Source organism: Xiphophorus couchianus, chromosome 10 (genome assembly GCF_001444195.1).
Source record: "Xiphophorus couchianus chromosome 10, X_couchianus-1.0, whole genome shotgun sequence".
In the NCBI taxonomy this organism is placed as follows: domain Eukaryota; kingdom Metazoa; phylum Chordata; class Actinopteri; order Cyprinodontiformes; family Poeciliidae; genus Xiphophorus; species Xiphophorus couchianus.
Genome location: NC_040237.1, coordinates 123,027 through 141,992, shown reverse-complemented (window position 1 = coordinate 141,992; position 18,966 = coordinate 123,027). Strand labels below are relative to the sequence as shown.

General features: G+C 40.4%; 1 protein-coding gene across 2 annotated transcripts in view; it reads right to left on the bottom strand.

The window, feature by feature from the left end:
• Positions 1-4,240: 4,240 nt before the first annotated feature.
• Positions 4,241-18,966, bottom strand: part of LOC114151680 (alpha-tectorin-like) — a 47,289-nt gene continuing 32,563 nt past the window's right edge. For both annotated transcript variants that reach the window (XM_028029025.1, XM_028029026.1), the window contains 25 exons: positions 17,573-17,856; positions 17,181-17,458; positions 16,961-17,080; positions 16,090-16,205; positions 15,723-16,001; positions 15,539-15,634; positions 15,238-15,403; positions 14,531-14,931; positions 13,871-14,444; positions 13,203-13,786; positions 12,160-12,712; positions 11,472-12,070; positions 11,118-11,272; positions 10,133-10,533; positions 9,816-10,012; positions 8,627-9,022; positions 8,258-8,541; positions 7,873-8,147; positions 7,662-7,781; positions 6,011-6,195; positions 5,781-5,923; positions 5,361-5,612; positions 5,119-5,278; positions 4,911-5,016; positions 4,241-4,818 (listed from right to left, as the gene is read on the bottom strand). In XM_028029025.1, coding sequence (XP_027884826.1) covers positions 4,724-4,818; positions 4,911-5,016; positions 5,119-5,278; positions 5,361-5,612; positions 5,781-5,923; positions 6,011-6,195; positions 7,662-7,781; positions 7,873-8,147; positions 8,258-8,541; positions 8,627-9,022; positions 9,816-10,012; positions 10,133-10,533; positions 11,118-11,272; positions 11,472-12,070; positions 12,160-12,712; positions 13,203-13,786; positions 13,871-14,444; positions 14,531-14,931; positions 15,238-15,403; positions 15,539-15,634; positions 15,723-16,001; positions 16,090-16,205; positions 16,961-17,080; positions 17,181-17,458; positions 17,573-17,856 — 6,819 coding nt within the window. In that variant the 3' untranslated portion in view covers positions 4,241-4,723. The remainder of the gene's footprint in view (positions 4,819-4,910; positions 5,017-5,118; positions 5,279-5,360; positions 5,613-5,780; positions 5,924-6,010; positions 6,196-7,661; positions 7,782-7,872; positions 8,148-8,257; positions 8,542-8,626; positions 9,023-9,815; positions 10,013-10,132; positions 10,534-11,117; positions 11,273-11,471; positions 12,071-12,159; positions 12,713-13,202; positions 13,787-13,870; positions 14,445-14,530; positions 14,932-15,237; positions 15,404-15,538; positions 15,635-15,722; positions 16,002-16,089; positions 16,206-16,960; positions 17,081-17,180; positions 17,459-17,572; positions 17,857-18,966) is intronic.

Sequence of the window (18,966 nt, the reverse complement as noted above, 5' to 3'; positions counted from 1 at the left end):
TTTCATCAACACGTCAGGAGGGAGGAGGTACGGGTCAGTTTCTAAGCTAGCTGTTTCAGGCTTCTGTAAATATTGCCGTCTATGAGCCCCAAACAGGTGTGCTACGTTCACAGACAAATTAGCTTGATTCCAGCAAGTAGAAACCAAGAATAAACTGACAAAAACAACTTTAGCCGCTCAGTTCAATACTCCCGATTCTCACTTCCGGTCTACATCATGGCGCTTCAAATGATTAAGTGACGTAGTTGCAAAAGGTCAGTACTAGGGTATCCCCTTTGTCATGAATGCTGTTGTAACCTAAACAATGTAATATTATCTGAAAGTCATCTGACTAATGGCTCAAGGCTTCATGCTGACATCTAAGCGTCAAATAAATGCAAATCACTCTGATTAAAATAACAAAACTAATGCGTGTGTGTTGATAACTACAGGGGAAAAAAGATCCATCATAGCATCCTCAGTAAAATGCTTGGCTCCCCCTGAGCACCTGCAGAAAAACATTTCTGGAGCCGCTTTGTGCATATTTTTGGCATATGAACAAAGCAGCATATGCCTATACAATGTGGCATATACTTTCTTTTCCTTGTGTCTGCTGTAGATTTATAATTAAGCTAATTGTAAATCTGTGCACTTCACTCAGCTAACAAGCTAATGTTCAACTGTCAAATGTCCAGATGTGACACTAAACGTTGTCTTAACGTTCATTCTGAACATTCACTCACTATGGAAAAAATGTTTTTGCTGTGATTTTATTTAAACAGATTTAATATCTACCTTTATGGTAGTTACTATTTTTCACAAAATCTAAATTTTTGTCGTTAGAATAAGTTTGCACCTCTGAAAGTTATCTGAACATCTGTGTGTCAATTTTGTAGAATAAGGATACAAAACTTCAATGCCGCACTTATCCACTCTCCATTAAAATAATGGTTATATGTCCGATTTCTAATGTGCATTGCATTTATTCTAACCTTAGGTTAACAGAACTTTAAGGAGAACATTATCCATCCATCCATTTTCTTACACCCTTGTCCCCTAGTAGGGTCGGGAGGGCTGCTGGTGCCTCTCCAGCTAACGTTACGGGCGAGAGGCGGGGTCACCCTGAACAGCTCGCCAGTCTGTCGCAGGGCAACACAGAGACAGACAGGACAAACAACCATGCACACACACACTCACACCTAGGAAGAATTTAGAAAGACAAATTGACCTTACAGTAATGTTTTTGGACTGTGGGAAGAATCCGGAGTACCCGGCGAGAACCCACGCATGCACAGGGAGAACATGCAAACTCCGTGCAGAAAGACCCCAGGCCGGGAATCGAACCCAGGACCTTCTTGCTGCAAGGCAACAGTGCTACCAACTGCTCCACTGTGCAGCCCCGGGAGAACATTACTTAAATAAATATATAAAAGAACTTAATTTATAATAAATATTCATATTTATTCTTCATATTTATTTCGCATATTTCTGCGACTGGTGTCACTTTCGGACTTCCATTTCTGGCTTCTCTTGGGACTTCTACCACCACCCTGACAACTGGAGCCAGGCTTCTGTATTTTATTGAAAAATAATGGGATCTACTTTGTTTGGTAAGTTTTGTTTATTTGTATCATATTCTGACCAAGCACAAGGCTAGGGCGTAAAAATCCTTAAAGCTTGTTACCAGCGTTTTGTTGTGTCATATTTTGTAAAGGCAACATGGCAGAAGTGCGACCACTGTCTCAGACTTTATATTTTATTTTATATACTTTTATTATTGAAAGTTGAAGAGGAGCACTGAATTATTTGTTTTTCTTGTGAACAAAATGTTTAAATATTATTGTTTCTCTAAATGGCATTAATTTATCTTATGGTGCCAGCTAGATTCAGTTTCTGCAAGCTTCTTTGAGGAAGTGTAACAAGTGTTAGAATTGCACAAAATGTTTTTTTTATTTTTTATTTTTTGGTTATTTATATTGTTAATTACTTGACTGAAACAACTTTAAAAAAAAACTCTGTCATTGTTTTAACCATGTTACTTTAAGATTGGAAGCCCCTTGTTTTTATTTCTGCTTCTGTGGTATTGTTTTTAAATTGTTTGCGCCCCTTAGACCCTCCCTTTTGTCATGTTGTCCTGTGGGAGGGGTGTATAATGTAATGTAAATATTTAAGTGAATCTGCGATCGCAAAATAGCAGGATTAATTTTAGTTTTGTTATGTACTTTTGTTTTGTGTAGGACTTGGAGCGGGTGGCCTATAACACGTTGTTTTCTGTTGTTCTCGTCAGAAATAAATCGAGAAACCATCAATTTCAAAGAAATCCCATGTCACGGCCCTGATCATTCAATAAAACCAGCACAACGAAGAAAGGATTCACAAGTAAGTTCTGTATTTGCATATGAGTTTACTATTATCCTTCAGACAACCTTCTGTAGTCAGGCCACCACTGAAGACAGACATTTCAAGAATTTTCATCAGTTAAATGATTGCCTTAACAAAAACAATCAAGTGTTAAAATCTGATTCAGGGCCCAAAACAGCATGAAACCAGCTTTCATCTTAATGCTTAATGATGTAACTACAAATTAAGATTCTGATAACCTTTTGCTTCTAGGTCTTAGAGATGTTTTTGACAAGGTCAAAGTCTTACTGAGGATATATTAAAAACAATATTAAATTGGTTTAAGGTGATCTTAACTGAACAAGAGTCCTTTGTTGTGTTTGTTAGCCATGTAAGAGAACATTACATTATTAGCAGTGGGGTTCCTCAAGGGTCAGTACTCGGTCCTGTCCAAAGACTAGGTTAAAAAAAATACCCTTGTTTACCCCGTGTTTGATATAATAAAGAAATGTAACTTTAGTTTCCATTATTATTCAGCATTTATATATTTTTTTTTTAATAAATTGCAACATTCACAGATATATTATCACTTTATTAGTATAGATTAAATAAATAGGTAATTTAGTCAGATATTGTTTTACCGTTTAACAAAGACAAAACCAAGAATGAAAAAAAAAAAAGGATGCAAGTTGACCATAACAGATTAGATTCACTTTAGTTTGAAAAACTGAGATTTAACTGGCACATCACTAATATTTGCAGAGTAGCCTATTATCAGCTGCCCAATATCACTAAGGTTTGGACTGTGTTTTTTAAATCAGAATGTGTGATTTATTGCTATTATTAATGGGAAGAGAGAAAAAGTATGGGTTTTACAACAAAGTCTCAAGTTTAGATTTCACCACTCTCTTTGCAGCAGTTCGCAAGTGGTCAACAGGTCTGGTAAATGGGGAATAAGCAGGTCAAACGTCAGATGTTACACTGGCTAACCCTTTCAATACACCACACAGGGGACTACATGAGGGAATCCAGTTTGATCCACTGGGTCCTCAGCAGCTAGTAAAAGTCAACAAGCTGTCACTCATATTTCCCCTTTTCCCCTTCACATGCCAACATAGATGATTTCCCTCCCAGCTTACTTTCTGTCTTTCCCGTGTATTGGACATCTCACTTTCTCTTCAGAACCTATAGTACTAATGATAAGTAAATATGTTTTAAATACAAACAAAAAAAAATAGGTTACTTTCCCTTACTTTTACTAAATCTACTGTCTGAAAGTAAGGTACGGCTAAAGGTTATTTTATTTATATAGCACATTTTCAGCAACAAGGCAATACAAAGTGCTGAGCAGCCCATGGAGGAGTGTTGTCTCACAAGGAGAACATGACAAAGTGATGCCAGGGCAGCAGATGATGAATGAAAGAGAAGACAGAACTTGTCCCAAATGGGAAGTAGGGTTGACAGAAGACTTAGGAGTTTTAAACTCTTCTATTTTGCATCCAGTCAACTGAGCTACTCGCAGGATAGATAATCAGACGAAGAAGAAAAAGAACATATATTTACCCCATCATGTATATAACATATAAACATCACATTTTAAAAATATTAGTACCAAGGACTGGGTTTGGCTAGATCTGCTGGTAATCTTTGTCAGATCAGCTTTGCTCTACCGCCATCTAGTGGCTGAAGACCAGATCTCCACCTTCACCCTGAGTTACAACAAGGAAAAAACAATATAATATAATAATTCTAACAGCTTATTAAATATTACATGGACAAAAATCATGTCTAATTACAGATGTTTACCAACCACTAATGAGAATATTTACTAAGCCATTTTTACATCTGTTGATGTCACAAGCTGTCTCATAACAACAAGCCGTTAAGATCCATAACTGAATAAAATACAATATAGAACATGTCAGATCCAAAACATAGACTTTATTAAGGCTTTTATCAACAGGAAAAAGCATGAAAGGCTTTATCTATATTCTTTATTAATCCCCTTTTTTAATTGAATATTTTCCCACCACACAAAAAATCCTTAAATATAATTTAAACAATGAGAAAATTCTTCTTAATTTCATTCAGTTTGACAAGTTAAGCTCTTTCCTGTAAAAATTAATTAGCTGTATATATATATATATCCTTAGTTTTATCCAAGCACACAATTTATATTTTACAATCGGATATTGCCAACAGTTAATGATAAAAATTCCACAGAAAAAACAAACATTGCTTTAGTCTCACAAATGGTCTAAAGCACAACGGTGCCCCAGATATTAGAAAAGCACATTTACTTTGCATAATTACGAGTACAAACCAAAACCCAGAAAACACCTCCCATCAACATAAATCATAAGTAACAAAATTTTACTTGTTCTTAGAGTGTGATTATTCTTTATCAATTGACCAGAATTCCAGTCATCAGCAAACTGACAATCAGGGTAACAATTGATGTCAGATGACCCACAGCACTGTTTCTTTGGATTAGTCCACCTGTGTAAAAAGTAGATGTGGATAGATTTTGTTAATCAATTGAAATATGATCTTTGTAATTAGAAAATAATGAAGATATGATAGAACTTTACCAGTGTTTGGTTGTGCCCCGAGTACCAGTGGTCCAATTGACAGAGCTCCAGAGTCATGGTAAGATATGTCCCTCCGGATTAGAATGTGGTGATCCGGGTTGCAGTGCTGTAAAAAAAAAAAAAAGCAAGTCAGCAATATTTTAAGCCTCTGAAGATGTTCAACTTAATCATACATGATATAGCCACAAAAAGCACAGAAAAAACTTACAGCTCTGCAGTTGTTGCTTCTCAAAAGACACAAGTGGACATTGCAGTGCAAGAAAATCTGTGTGTGGTTGGTGAAGGTGAACATCCTGAAGGAGAAACGAGACACAGTGGAGACACCGTTCTGAATCACCTCTACGGTTCCATCATCTGGATTAGGACACCTGTGAAGCAGATACATCAGTTAGACTGACAGCAAGAAGACCCTGAATTAAATTATAAAGACAACAATATGGTCTCATTTACTGTGCTGTAATCAGATCCCAGCGGACAGGATAGTTTGCTTGGTTGACTGGCGTGGCCCAGCAAGAGTCCAGAACTGTGGCAAATTGGCTCTGATCCACCCCTTCTGTTCGCACCTCCAAGAAAAACATCTCATCAACATCCATTTCTATGTGTCCATTAGCGCTGAAGGGGGAGTGGAAACCTTCGTCCTCATAGGGGATCATCCTCATACGATACGACCCCGTGCCAATAGGAAGCTTCTTCCTCAGAATGCTGTAGAATATGCATTTATTATGACTACCCTTAAATGTATCCAATAGGCTGGTAAAGCTACTCTAATTTGCTTACAGGATTACATTATAAATAATAACCAATTAAAACATAGAAGTGTAATTGGATACAATGCTCAAAGAAAGCAAACATAGAAAATTGTGTCAAGACCTCTCCACAGGGTTGATGTCCACAACCATTGAGAGAGCCTGAGCCAGAGGGTAAACACAGGAGAAACGCAGATGAAGATTCCTCTGATGGTTGGTCGCATTGCCCTGAATATTGTTCTCATACATGAAGTGAGTTCCATTTCTCTAACAGTGAAATGACAAAATGGAATCAATCAACTGAAGAAACACAACTGAAGCTTTAGAGAAGATGTTCTAATTCATTAACTTTACCATAAGGGTTGTACCACACAGATGGTTGTCATTGTCAAAGTGAAAGATGAGTCGTCCGTTCTGAAGAGTCCCATTGCAGGAGCTGTCTCGGAGATGGAGAGCACTGGAGTGGAAGCCCGCTTCAAAGAGCTTGCAGCGAGATATTGACATGGTGCCAGAACTGCTGGAGCATTCAACGTTTGCATCTTCCCACCAAAGACAGAAACATTTAAGCTTTATTTACTCAGATGAAAAAAACCTCTATCTACAATCTCTATTTCAATGGGAACCTGATAAGATAGCAGCACCATTTACAAGAATCGTCATTTACATTCCATCACCTTAAGTTTTAAAAGCTTCAAAGCATACAATAATAAAAGCAACTAATAAAAACATGAATATCAAAAGCAACGGCAGTTAAAACTCTCTTCTTCATGGTTGTTCAGTAGTGTTTTTAGTTCACCAAGTGTCACTTCTGTCAATTTATACTCTTCCTGGAAGAGTCCAAGCATAAGGGGCAGCATGTTTAAATGTTGACTTTTCAAGATCTGTGCTAACTCTAGGCACAAACATGGAAAAAAAAAAGCTGCACCTGAATTTCATACCGGGTGTGAGATTTACCATAAATGCAGTCAGGTAAGAGGGAAGTAGTCCCAGTAATTTATAACCAAAAAGGAACACATTTGACTGTCTACAAATACAGAGAGAAAGGTGACAAGCAACTGCATACAAATAACAGCAATGCTACACTGAGTCCAGTTTCTCGAGATAATCCATCCATCTTCTTCCGTTTTATCTGGGGTCGGGTCACGGGGATAGCAGCCTAAGAAGGGAGGTCCAGACTTCCCTCTCCCCAGTCATTTGTTCCAGCTCCTCCAGTCTGCCAATCTGGGGGGACTTCCCCCAATGTCCATGCAATATTGCAGTCGTGTTAACCATCACAACCCTACAACATCCAGAGCCTTAAGGAACTCCAGGCGAATCTCATCCACCCCCAGGGCCCTGCCACTGAGGAACCCTTTAACCACTTCAGATTGGAGAGCCCAACCTAGAGTCCCCAGGCTCTACTTCCTCAATGGAAGGCATATTGGTGGAATTGAGGTCTTCGAAGTATTCTGCCCACCAGTCCACAATGTTGCTTCAAAGCCCTGCGGAAGTCTTTCTCCATGGCCTCTCCAAACTCCTCCCCCTCCCGAGTTTTTGCCTCGGCAATCATCAGAGCCGCATGCCGCTTGGAATGTTGGTACCCATCAGCTAATTCTGGGGTCCCGGAGGCCAAAAAGACTCGATAGGACTAATTATTCAGCTTGACAGCATCCCTCACTGAAGGTGCCCACCAACAGGTTCGAGAGTTGCTGCCGTGACTGGCCCCAACAACCTTGCGACCACAGCTCTCATAAGCTGCCTCAACAATGGAGGCACAGAACATGGCCCACTCAGACTCAATTTCACCCCCTAGAGATATTGTTCAGGTTAATTCATAAACAATCAGTCACCGTACTTCATAGTTTTGACGTTTGGAGACCAACTAAACCAACTGATGTAAAGATTATGCTTGAAACCTGGAAAATACCAACTATAAAGTACTAGTGAACAAACCATGTTTGACAATGCTGTGTGATTATTGCTACCTCCTTTAAAATGAAAAACATTTTAAAAGTTTTGCCCTTACCGTAGCTCTCATCGTTGTATCTATTGTAGTGCTCATCACAGAAGCAGCCGTATACACCATCTTTCTTACCACACCACTCATACTCCACACAATCCAGCTGTTCACAGGGGTCAGTCTCAGCTGAATTGACGATATCACAAAAGGAAATTCATCGCATATGACTAATTAACATATCGTTGTCCTGATAATGTAGTGAACCAAACAAACATACCACAATTCAAAGGAGAGCGCCAGTCGGGGATGCTTAGACCCAAGACGGTGCAGGTTTTCTCATAAGCAGAGACAGCAGAACACAGCATGCCATTGGTGGACGTGTAGAGGCAGAGATCATAAACACAGGAACTGAAAAATGGTTGTGGGTCAGAATGCAGGTGACAAGAACTGAATGGGCCACTGGTGTTGGTGATGACTCTGCACAGTTCTGTGTATTCTTCTATGAAGCGGCAGTCACTTAGTCCATCACTTCTCTCATCAGTGGATCCACACCTAGAAAAGTCGTTAGACATTTAATACATTTTTAGAGACAGTCAATTTCTGAACAAATGTTTGCAATGGTTGAGATTCTTTAGGGTAACTATGCAAAAATCTGAGCTCACCCTGCTTGGCTTGTCTCTGATTTCCAGCTGTGGCCAAATTGGTTGTCATTTTCCGCCAATGTACCATTGGGCAAAACTTTGTCATCATTGGGATCACCATTGAAGTTCCCACACATTCCACTGACTTTGTTCTGATAGTTACGACCCATCCTGACCAGTAAAGTACTAGAGCCATCAAACTGGACTATGACATCAGCAGCATCAAACACTACGTAACTTCCCTGCCTCATCAACTGACCAAAAGTTCCTGCAGTGGTGGGAAGAGAAACCTCACCTCCATTTACCTGTTATGATGAGAGTTCAGAGAGTAACACTGAAGATTTTAAAACAAAAAAATGCTTTATATCCTTAATTTGAAATTAAGCTTACCTTCACTCTCTTGTTAGATCCGAGCCTGACATGAACACTCTCTGGATGATTTGAGAGGTATATATCAACTGATGACACAAAAGACACAAGATTGTTTCCTCTGTGCTTGTTGGTGGCCACGACTTTGAACTCAGTGTCATTGTTGCTGTGGTTCAAACTCTCAGTGATGACATAAGAGCATGATCCCTGAAAATGAGACACAGCTCCATCGAAGGTGATGTAATGTGGGTCACCCCATACAGTACAGGTAGACATGGCGTCGTGACAGCCTAGCTGCCCCCCTCTGATGGTGCACTCTTGTGCAGGAGTGCATGATGAGGGACTGCAGATCAGGACATTGGGTGCATGACAGTCACACTGTTGGGAGCAACCGTCTGTCCAGAAGGACTCACCAGCCTGCAAGAATAGTGAAAGTATATGACAACAGTAAGCTGCAAAACTGCATCATGCAGAACCAGATTCATGAACCACCTTTGCCAAGTTTCCACTGATCCCGTCACTTAAGGCTTTGTTAATTACTGGAGGAATTTTTAGACTCGGTACCAAACAAATGTGTGAAATGTCTCAAGTGGAAGCTGGAATGAAAACCTCAACTTTCAAACCTTCCAGAAGATGTCTATACATTTATATTCATTCCACATTATATATTTTTAATTGGTAAAGGGCAGCAGTCCCTTCATGGTGAGTTGCATTTGGAATTAATTATACTCTGTATAATTATCCATACTATTTATACTCTGCTCTTTAGGTTAATTGTGTACCAATGGCTGCTACCTCTCTTGGTGGCCATTCAGCACAGCTTCATTGAGCCTCTTCTTCTGCCTTTTAGAAACAGAACTATCCTTGTATATAATTATTAGAACAGGCCATTTTCAGATACTTAGAGACTGTACCAAGAAGACTTATGGCGGTGCATAATTTTTTTTTTAATTTTGGCAGATTACGACTTTCATGAGATGTCCCACAAGGAGGCTTTATGTTTGTGTTGTTGCCTTGTAATGCAGAACCTTAATCGATAGTTTAATTCTTCCAAGGCCTTTCTGAAAATGATGCATTAACTCTTATGTGCTGACTCTCAGATAAATAATCAAGAATAAATTGAAGAATAAAACATCCTGGAACTGTTGTTTAGCTGGCTCTGACCTTCTGAACCAATAGATGAAGAGTAAAGTAACCTGAAATAACCTACATTGAAGTAGAAGCCACCATGCTGACAGCCACAGCTCTCCACAGGGACACAGCTTGTTCCACTCCTGGAAAACCCTTCATTACAAAAACATCCCTCAGAGCAAACATGGTCACAGGCAGCATCAATGCTGCTGGCACAGGTGTTGCCACAGTCTGTTCCACACAGCTCATAATGGCTGTTGGCTGGGCAGACCATTCCTTTACAGGTGAGGGAAAAAAAGATGACAAGTCGATTAAAACAAGTAAAAACAAGATACATTTGAGGAAAAAAACTTGTTTGATTGATTACTTTAATAGCACATTGCCTTCCATACTCACGGCAAGTGGTGTTTTGTCTCCAAGGGTAGATCCGGACATTAGCAGACTGACAGGCACTGACGTATGTCTCTAGAGCCCTGCACAGGAGATCACTGCCTCGATTTCCCGACACGCAGACATCAAAGACGCAGTCTCTGAAATATGGTGCTGGATCCACCTCCTCGTGGCAGAAGCTGAATGGGCCATCAGCTGCCCGGATCACCTCACACTGGGCCCTGGCAGATCGGTCATCGTTGCATTGTGCACATGAAGAGCCACAGCCGTCACTACAGGTGTAGTTCCGAGGAACCTTCCAAGCTGCCCCAAAAGCAACTGCTGAGTTGGATGATGCTCCACTTGGAGTGTGGAAATCATCATTTGGATTTCCATTGAAGTTTCCACAAAGTCCACACACATGTCCTCTGATCAACATAAGATAGACTTAATGATTTTTTTTGCATTGGCATAACAATGAGACATACACAATTGCAGGCAAGAAAACACAACGTGCTATAAAACTATTGAAAACAATGTAGTAATTAAAAATGTTTGAATTCAATTTTCAGTAGTGAGCTGGTTAGCTTGCTAGCTACAGCTGTGAAATAATTTTTTTCTAGCTACTTATGCTAACTATAGCTGTAAACTACAATTGGCTACCTCATCAACAACATTCAAATCTAAGGCTTTTAACATTTAATAATACCTAATAAAATGACTTTCAGATAGGTTAACATGTATTTTATTGGTCCCAGAATTGGATGATTTGGTGGTAGCATGGCATTTGCATGGCATTCCCAAAACAGACCAAGATACTCAAAAAAAAAATGATAGAAAACAGCATCAATATTTTTAGATGAAACAGTTTTATCTCAAAATATATAGAAATATTTTTCTAAGCAGCAATGATGGTATATTTATGTAACTATGTCCTAAAAAGGGCATTAATTAGGAAAAAAGAAATGAAAAAAATATGATCTTTAAATCTGATCTCAAGTACATAGGCTACCTGTAGCTTGGGGGCACTGAAATGGACACTGTGCTACTTCCATCATACATGACTCTTAGTCCAAAGTCTGCATTGACTAATGTTTGAGATCCACTTCCAAAAATAGACAGGCTTCCGTTGAGGACAATTGGAAGATTTCTTGTGATTCCATTCACCTGTGACAAAGAAAAGATTTTCATGAAAGATGCACAACTGATGTTATTGGACTGTTACTCATATTAAGAGGAGAACAGTTTTTGGTAATATGCCAAGAAGAAATCTTTCAGCATTTAAAAGTCTTTGCAAAAGTAATTTCAAATCAACTTTAGACAATTTGAATCATCTTTGAAAATCTATCAGAGAAAATTTTCTTGCCTGCACGGTACCCCAGTTGCCTCTGTACATACGCACTTCATAGCCCAAGACATCAACAAAAACTTCAGCCGTGATAGAAACTGGCAGTCCAAACCACGGTTCATTCTTTGCTTTCACAGAAAACTGGCGAAGGTCCACAGTGTTATTGCAAACTGTTGCCAGAACATAGCGGCAGGTTCCCTGGAAGTCATAGGCCTTGCCATCAAAGGTCAGGTAGTGAGGGTCTCCAGAGGCAGAACAGGTGCCATGAGGGTTGGGATGACAGCCAAACTCACCCCCCACAACATGGCAGGACTCCTGAGGTCCGCATGAATTTGGGGAACATTGGACTACACCAGTTACACCATTACAGGTGCAAAAGCTCTGACATTCTTCACCATACCAGAACTGTTCACCAGCTTGCCGATAACGTCCATCATGAAAGCATCCACAGGATGTTGGAGGCACACACTGGTTACCATTGAGGACAAACCCGTCATTACACTGGCACCCCTCCTGGCACTGAGTGTCACAGGTGAAGGGGAAGGAGAGGCTGGGGCAGGAAGACGGACATGAACTTCCACAGAGTTCATAATGACTGTTTGATGGACAGGTTGGTACTGGGGGGAATGGAAGAAGTTCAATAAGAAGTAATTATGAATGTGTTCATTTCAAAGGCATCTCTATCAAACGTGGTTCTACAACTTACCACAGCCAGTTGCATTCCTCCACTGTCCCAGGGACACACCGTTATGTTGACACATCAGTGCATAATCTCGGAGGACCTCACACAGCGTTGATGCTGGATCTCTGGAGCCTTGGAGGATTTCTACACATGCATTTACCTGCTGCCATGGGTTCACTGCAGCCCAGCATGATCTAAATGGTCCAATGTGTGAAGTAAGAACTCCACAGTACTCACTGGAACTGAAATTGGTTACAGAATTACGAGGTCTGTTTTCCACACAGTGATCTGCCAGGGAGCCATCTCGCCAACTGTCCCCAAACATCTGGGAGTCACTGACTAGAGTACCATTGGGTGTACGGAAGTCGTCATTCTGGTCAGCATTGTAATTTCCACAAAGTCCACCTAATAAACCACTGTAGACACCTGGTGCAGTGACACGCACAAAATGAGGCCAAACAGTCTGCAGAGTTACACCAAAGGCTGTGCGAAGGATGACACTGTGAGTGCTGCTTTGGAAGATGCGGATTCTGTTGGATCCAGAGCTGAATGGCAGTCTGGTCAGTTGGCCATCAACCTATAACACATAACAAAAAAAACTTTAGAAAGGTTTTTTGTGTAGATGTTCAAAATATTTCAAATTGGATATAGAAATTGACCTTCGCACTTTTCATCACTTTGGAAAAATTCCAGATATAATCAAATCTTACTAATACAAAATGTACTATACATAATGTGTCCATTGTTTGTAGACATTCTGTGAAAAGCTTATTCCTTACAACAGTTAAAGAGTTTTGATTGAGTAGAGCTGATACAGTGTTAAACATTTTCCTTCTTACTTTTAATACATATTTGGGTTGTGCTGATTAAACAGATTGAAGACAAGTCCACTCAGGGTCATCTCAAAATAGGCAATATGTACACTAAGCTTGGTTTTATCAACATATTTTGGCATTTGTTTATTGTTTGAAATGTCATTAAATATTAGTAATGTAATAATCTTCAAACAAAGCCACACTAATATGTTATTTACTTATTTTATTTGTAGAAATTTATTTGTCACTCACCTTCACAGTGCTTCTACTTGCCATCTCAATAGCAACTTGTGTTCCCTCTGCCTCAAACCTTAGCACATTAGAGAAACCCTGTGGCCCCTGAGGAACTTTTTCCACAGTGACCATGAAGTGCGAATGATTAGAGAACCTCATAACTTTGGCAAGGATCAGGCGACATGCTCCTGGGTACTGGTACATCACTCCATCAAATGTATGATACGATCCTAGTCCTCTTATCCAACATGTTGCAAAGCTGTTTGGTCTGCACCCTCTTACTCCATACTCCACCCTGCAGGACTCATGTTGGCCACAGCTGTGAGAGCTGCAAGTCATGGAGCCATAGCTGCATGTACAGCGCCTCCTACAGTCTGCATCCAGTATGACAGTTTCTCCTGAGTGGTAGTAGCGACCCTCAAAGCTGCAACCACAGTCAGAATGAGGGACACAGGCCCCTCCACTCAGGAGGTAGCCTGAATTGCAGACACAGCTCTCTTGGTTTGGGAGGGGGCAGTTGTTGGTGGAATTGGGGTTGACACATGTAGATGGACATCCTGTACCCTGGGCCTCATAGTGGCTATTTCCTGGGCAGGGAATTTCTAAACACAAGAAATATTTGTTCTCAAATTTTTAATCTTTAAGAGCATTTACTTTTTAAAATTGTGACTGACTGGCAGACGTACCACAGAAGCCAGAACTCCGCCAACTTTGTGGCTGGATCCCATTTTGTTGACACTGGCTTGAGTAGACATTTAGGGCTTGGCACAGAATGGGTTGATACCCTCCACTGACACAGAGATCATACACACAGCTGTCCACAAAAGATCTAGGAGGAAGTTGTTGATGGCATGCAGCAAACGGTCCAGTGCTGTTCTCAAGAATACCACAGTGGGCAGAGTTTCTGTACAGTGCTGTCTGAGCTGCTGTGCAGCCAGCACAGGCCAGACCTGAACAATGAGGATCACAGCCAGGCTCATCACCAGCAGCTTTCCAGCTGTTGGCAAAAACTACATCAGAGCTCACCACTTCACCCTGACGGGTTCGAAAGTCATCTCCAGGGTTATTGTTGAAGTTTCCACAGAGCCCACATGTGCTATTTTGGTAAGTGTAGGGCAAACTGATTCGGACATATAAAAACCTGTCATAAGACACCATCAGGCCAAAGTCAGTGCTGACGATCACAGAGAAACCTGACTGATAAACCTGGATAGAGCCGTTTCTGAGGGAAAATGGAGCTGCAGCAAAGCTTCCATTGACCTGTAAGGATGGCAACAAAAATTACAAATATAAACAAAACACAAAATGCAGGGTCTATATTACAGAACATAAGAGGGTCCTGTTACCTTGGCCTGACTTTGATGTCCTTTCACCAGCTCGATATTTTCATCATAAACAAAGACTTTGACCAGTACTGTCCATGAAACATGAGTGCTGCCCTGATGCCCGTTCTTCCCCTCCACTCTGTAGTAGGGCAGTCCGTTCTGACACTGCTCTGACAGAACGTAAGTGCATGTGCCTTGAAAGTGAAACACTGAGTTATCGAAGGTGTAGTAATGTGGATCTCCACTGACGGTGCAGGTTTGTCTTTGCACTGTCTGACAGGAGTACTGAAAGGCAGCTGGCCGACAGATTTGGGAGAAGGAGCAGGGATTGTTGGAGCATTGCAGCCCTGCTGTGGTGCAGGTGCACTTCTGTGCACAGGTGCTGTCACTCCAGAAAGAGTTGCCAAATTCAACAGGTAGATCTTAAAAAATAACAAACCCAAAAATAACAGAACAAAGTTTAACATTTTTTTACTGTCAAGATTTCTCTCAAAATCTCAACAGTTCAGTAAATACTCAGAAACCTTGTTTGAAAATGTTCTAAACATCCTCCTAATGCTCCCTTGCAGTTACTTTACTCCATGTTACCAACTAAATTCCCCTCGTAAACGGCCTTACTAATCCTATTTCTTGTTCACTCACTGGAGGTCTCCATGTAACAGCTGGATTAACTCCTCCCCCAAGGTCTAAAGATAAGGGGTCCATTGGTGCAGAACTACTGGTCTTACTGTTGAAAGTGCAGCCTCTTGATCCATGATCCAGTCGGAAAGCCCAGCGACCAGGTACATTGACGTTACTGTTAAGGCGGAAAACTGAGTAATTGCCTGAAGGGTTACTGGAGAAGGATCCAGGAACGGTGAGATAGTGAATGGAATTAATTGTGTCGTATCCAACCTGGGATAATAAAATACACAAAGATGCATTTAATATGTGCACATTTTAAACTAGTCTTAGCATTTACATCTAAAGTGATGAATTGCACAGTAGAAAAGATTTAAAATTGTATAACTTGAATATACTTGCTCTAACCTGTACGTTCCAACGATTTGGGGATATATTCCCATAGTTCATCAGCACAAAGGAGTATTGGCCTCCAGAGATCAGGACAGCCTGGAATGTTGTTTGCTGAAAATAAAAACAATGTATTGCTTTTGTTTTGTGGTATCTAGATAAAATCATACCCATCATACATTTCAAAGAGAAGAAAACTTACTGAATTATTATGTAGCCAGTAGGGTATTTCATGCCAAGTTGCAACAAACACCCAGCTTGCAGTAAAGTTGAACTGTGGGAAGTAATTATTAATGTCCTCTGTTGCTTGGTTGAGGATGTTGCCCCTTGTATATTGTTTATAGTAGACCAGACCAGTTTGTCTGTTGTCAAATATAGTCCAGAATGGAGCAATTATGTCCCTGGTCCCATACATTGGAAAACTTTGAGGTATGTGTATCCCCCATGGACTATTAAAGGTTATATGCCCATTATGGTTCACCTAAAAAAAAAACAAGGAAAAACTTTTATCTTCTGGCAAATGAGTAAGTGTTTTTTATTTATTTAACATGGGGGCAATTTTTACATACGTAAATCTCATTGTATGATTGTCCAAAATACACAAAAGGTTGTTGTAGAGCAATCCGAGGGGAGCTTCCATCGAGAGCTGGTTGAGTTGTGTTTCCAGAAATTGGGTAGAGAGGTCCTATCAAAAGCACAGATTTCATTAAACACATTTATAACAGAAACACAATAGAAATTTGTTTGTGCTGAAGTGTCCTTTAGATGAAAATGCTTAGGATCTAGCCACTTATCCCACCTTGTTTTAATTAAGGATCCCTAGATATGATCTCTAGAAATGAGGCAACTCTTAATGTTAATTCAATATTTCAAAGCATGGCCAACAAGGACTGAACAGTTTTCTTCACTTCCTCGGCTCCCACTGCAAAACTACACAGAGATGACAATTCAAAGATCAAAGTAATCGTTGGTCGTTCACAACTTCTCCTTCTGTTTGCTGATTGGCCCGGTAAAAATTGACCTGAGAGAATTCAAGAGCCCTGACTGTGCTGGAAGGGAGAACTATTTTCAAGTGGAAGAAATGGCCAGTCTAGTTTTCACTAAAACCAGGTTAGAGCACATTGCCCCAATTTTTATGTTCTTACACTGGCTTCCTGTAGCTCAGTGAATAGACTTTGAAGTACTTTTCTTAGTATGTCAACCTTGTTGTTACTGTGTAAACCTTTCAGACCACTCAATTCTTCTGGTTCTAGTCTACTCTGCATCCCCACAACAAGAACCAAGTATAGAGAAGTAGCCAGAACCACCAGATGCAGAAAATGAAGATTATCCTTAAAACTTGAAGAATACCAGCATACAAGATATGTTTCACTCTGCAATGTGATTATCAATTACTCTTTTCATATGAAAAACAAAAGGCTTAAAAGGTGTTGCCCTTACCGTAGCTCTCATTGTTGGGTCTAGGATAGTGCTCATCAGAAAAGCAACTGTACACACCGTCTTTCTTACCACACCACTCATGCTCTCCACAGTCCAGCTGTTCACAGGGGTCAATCTCGGCTGAATCAAATATATCAGAAAACAACATTTCAAACCATAAACATTGCATACGACCAATCAGTAGCTCATTGTTCTGATAATTTGAGTAAAACAAGCATACCACAACGCAAGGGAGAGCGCCAGTTGGGGATGCTTACACCCAAATTGGTGCAGGTTTTCTCATAAGCAGAGACAGCAGAACACAGCATGCCATTGGCTGGTGTGTAGAGGCAGAGATCGTAAACACAGGAAGTGAAAAATGGTTGGGGGTCAGAATGCAGGTGACAAGAACTGAATGGGCCACTGGTGTTGTTGATGACTCTGCAGAGTTCTGTGTATTCTTCTATGAAGTGGCAGTCACTTAGTCCATCACCACTTCTCTCTTCAGTGGATTCACATCTAGAAAAGTTGTTTAGACATTTAAGAGTTTTTAAGACAGCAGGAGTTTTAACAAACATGTTCAATTGCTGAGATTTCATCAGGTAAATGCAGAGAAATGGAGGCTGAGCTCACCCTGCTTGGCTTGTCTCTGATTTCCAGCTGTGGCCAAATTGCTTGTCATTTTGGGCCAAAGTACCATTGGGCAAAACTTTGTCATCATTGGGATCACCATTGAAGTTCCCACACATTCCACTGACTCTGCTCTGATAGTTGCGACCCATCCTGACCAGTAAAGTACTAGACCCATCAAACTGGACTACAACATCAGCAGCATTAAACACTATGTAACTTCCCTGCCTCATCACCTGACCAAAATTTCCTGCAGTGGCGGGAAGAGAAACCTCTGATCCATTTACCTGTTATAATGAGAGTTCATAGAGTAAGACCAAAGGCTTTAGCAGAAGAAAACGTGTTTTCTTATCCTTAATTTAAAATTAAGCTTACCTTCACTCTCTTGTTAGGTCCGAGCCTGACATTAACTCTCTGATCAGGATTTGAGAGGTATATATCAACTGATGACACGAAAGACACAAGATTGTTTCCTCTGTGCTTGTTGGTGGCCACGACTTTGTACCGAGTTTCATTGTTGCTGTGTCTCAAACTCTCAGTGATGACGTAAGAGCATGATCCCTGGAAATGAGCTAGGGCTCCATCGAAGGTGATGTAGTGTGGGTCACCCCATACAGTACAGGTAGACATGGCGTTGTAACAGCCCAGCTGACCATCTCTGATGGTGCACTCTTGTGTAGGAGTGCATGATGAGGGACTGCAGATCAGGACATTGGGCGCGTGACATTCACACCGTTGGGAGCAACTGTCTCTCCAGAAGGACTCACCGGCCTGCAAGATGAGACAAGAATGAAAGTATTAAGTTGTGTGACAACATTAAGACGAATTGAATCTTGAGATAATAAGCAATGGACTACTGCCATGTTTCTTCTCCAGTTCAAATCATATTTGTAAAACTACAACATGCAGAACCTGATTCATTATCCAGCCTTGCCAATTTTCCACTCCTTCCTGATAGTTCAGGCGTTTTTAATTGCTGAAGGAATTTCCAATCTGGGTACCAAACAAAAGTGTGAGATGATTTCTATAACGTGTCACTCTTGACTTTTGTTTCAAAAGGACATACAACCCAAATAGTAATAGTGCAATTAAAATAACTGTGCTTGTGCTAATATTTGCAAATTTATAGAAAATTCAAAGGGTAAATTGAAATAGACTGAATTTTACTGCTTTTCAAGGCCACGTAAAGAACTTTATCCTATCACCACATTCACCCAATCATACTCGCACACTTTCATGAACCAATTCACAAATCGGTAGAAAGTTAATGATGCAGGGCCTCATTGACATGTAACGGATTGAAGCTAGAGTCAAACCCACAACATTCAAACCTTCTTGCAGATTTGAATATATCTTCATACCACATTATTTTATTTGTAAAGAAGAACAGTCAATTA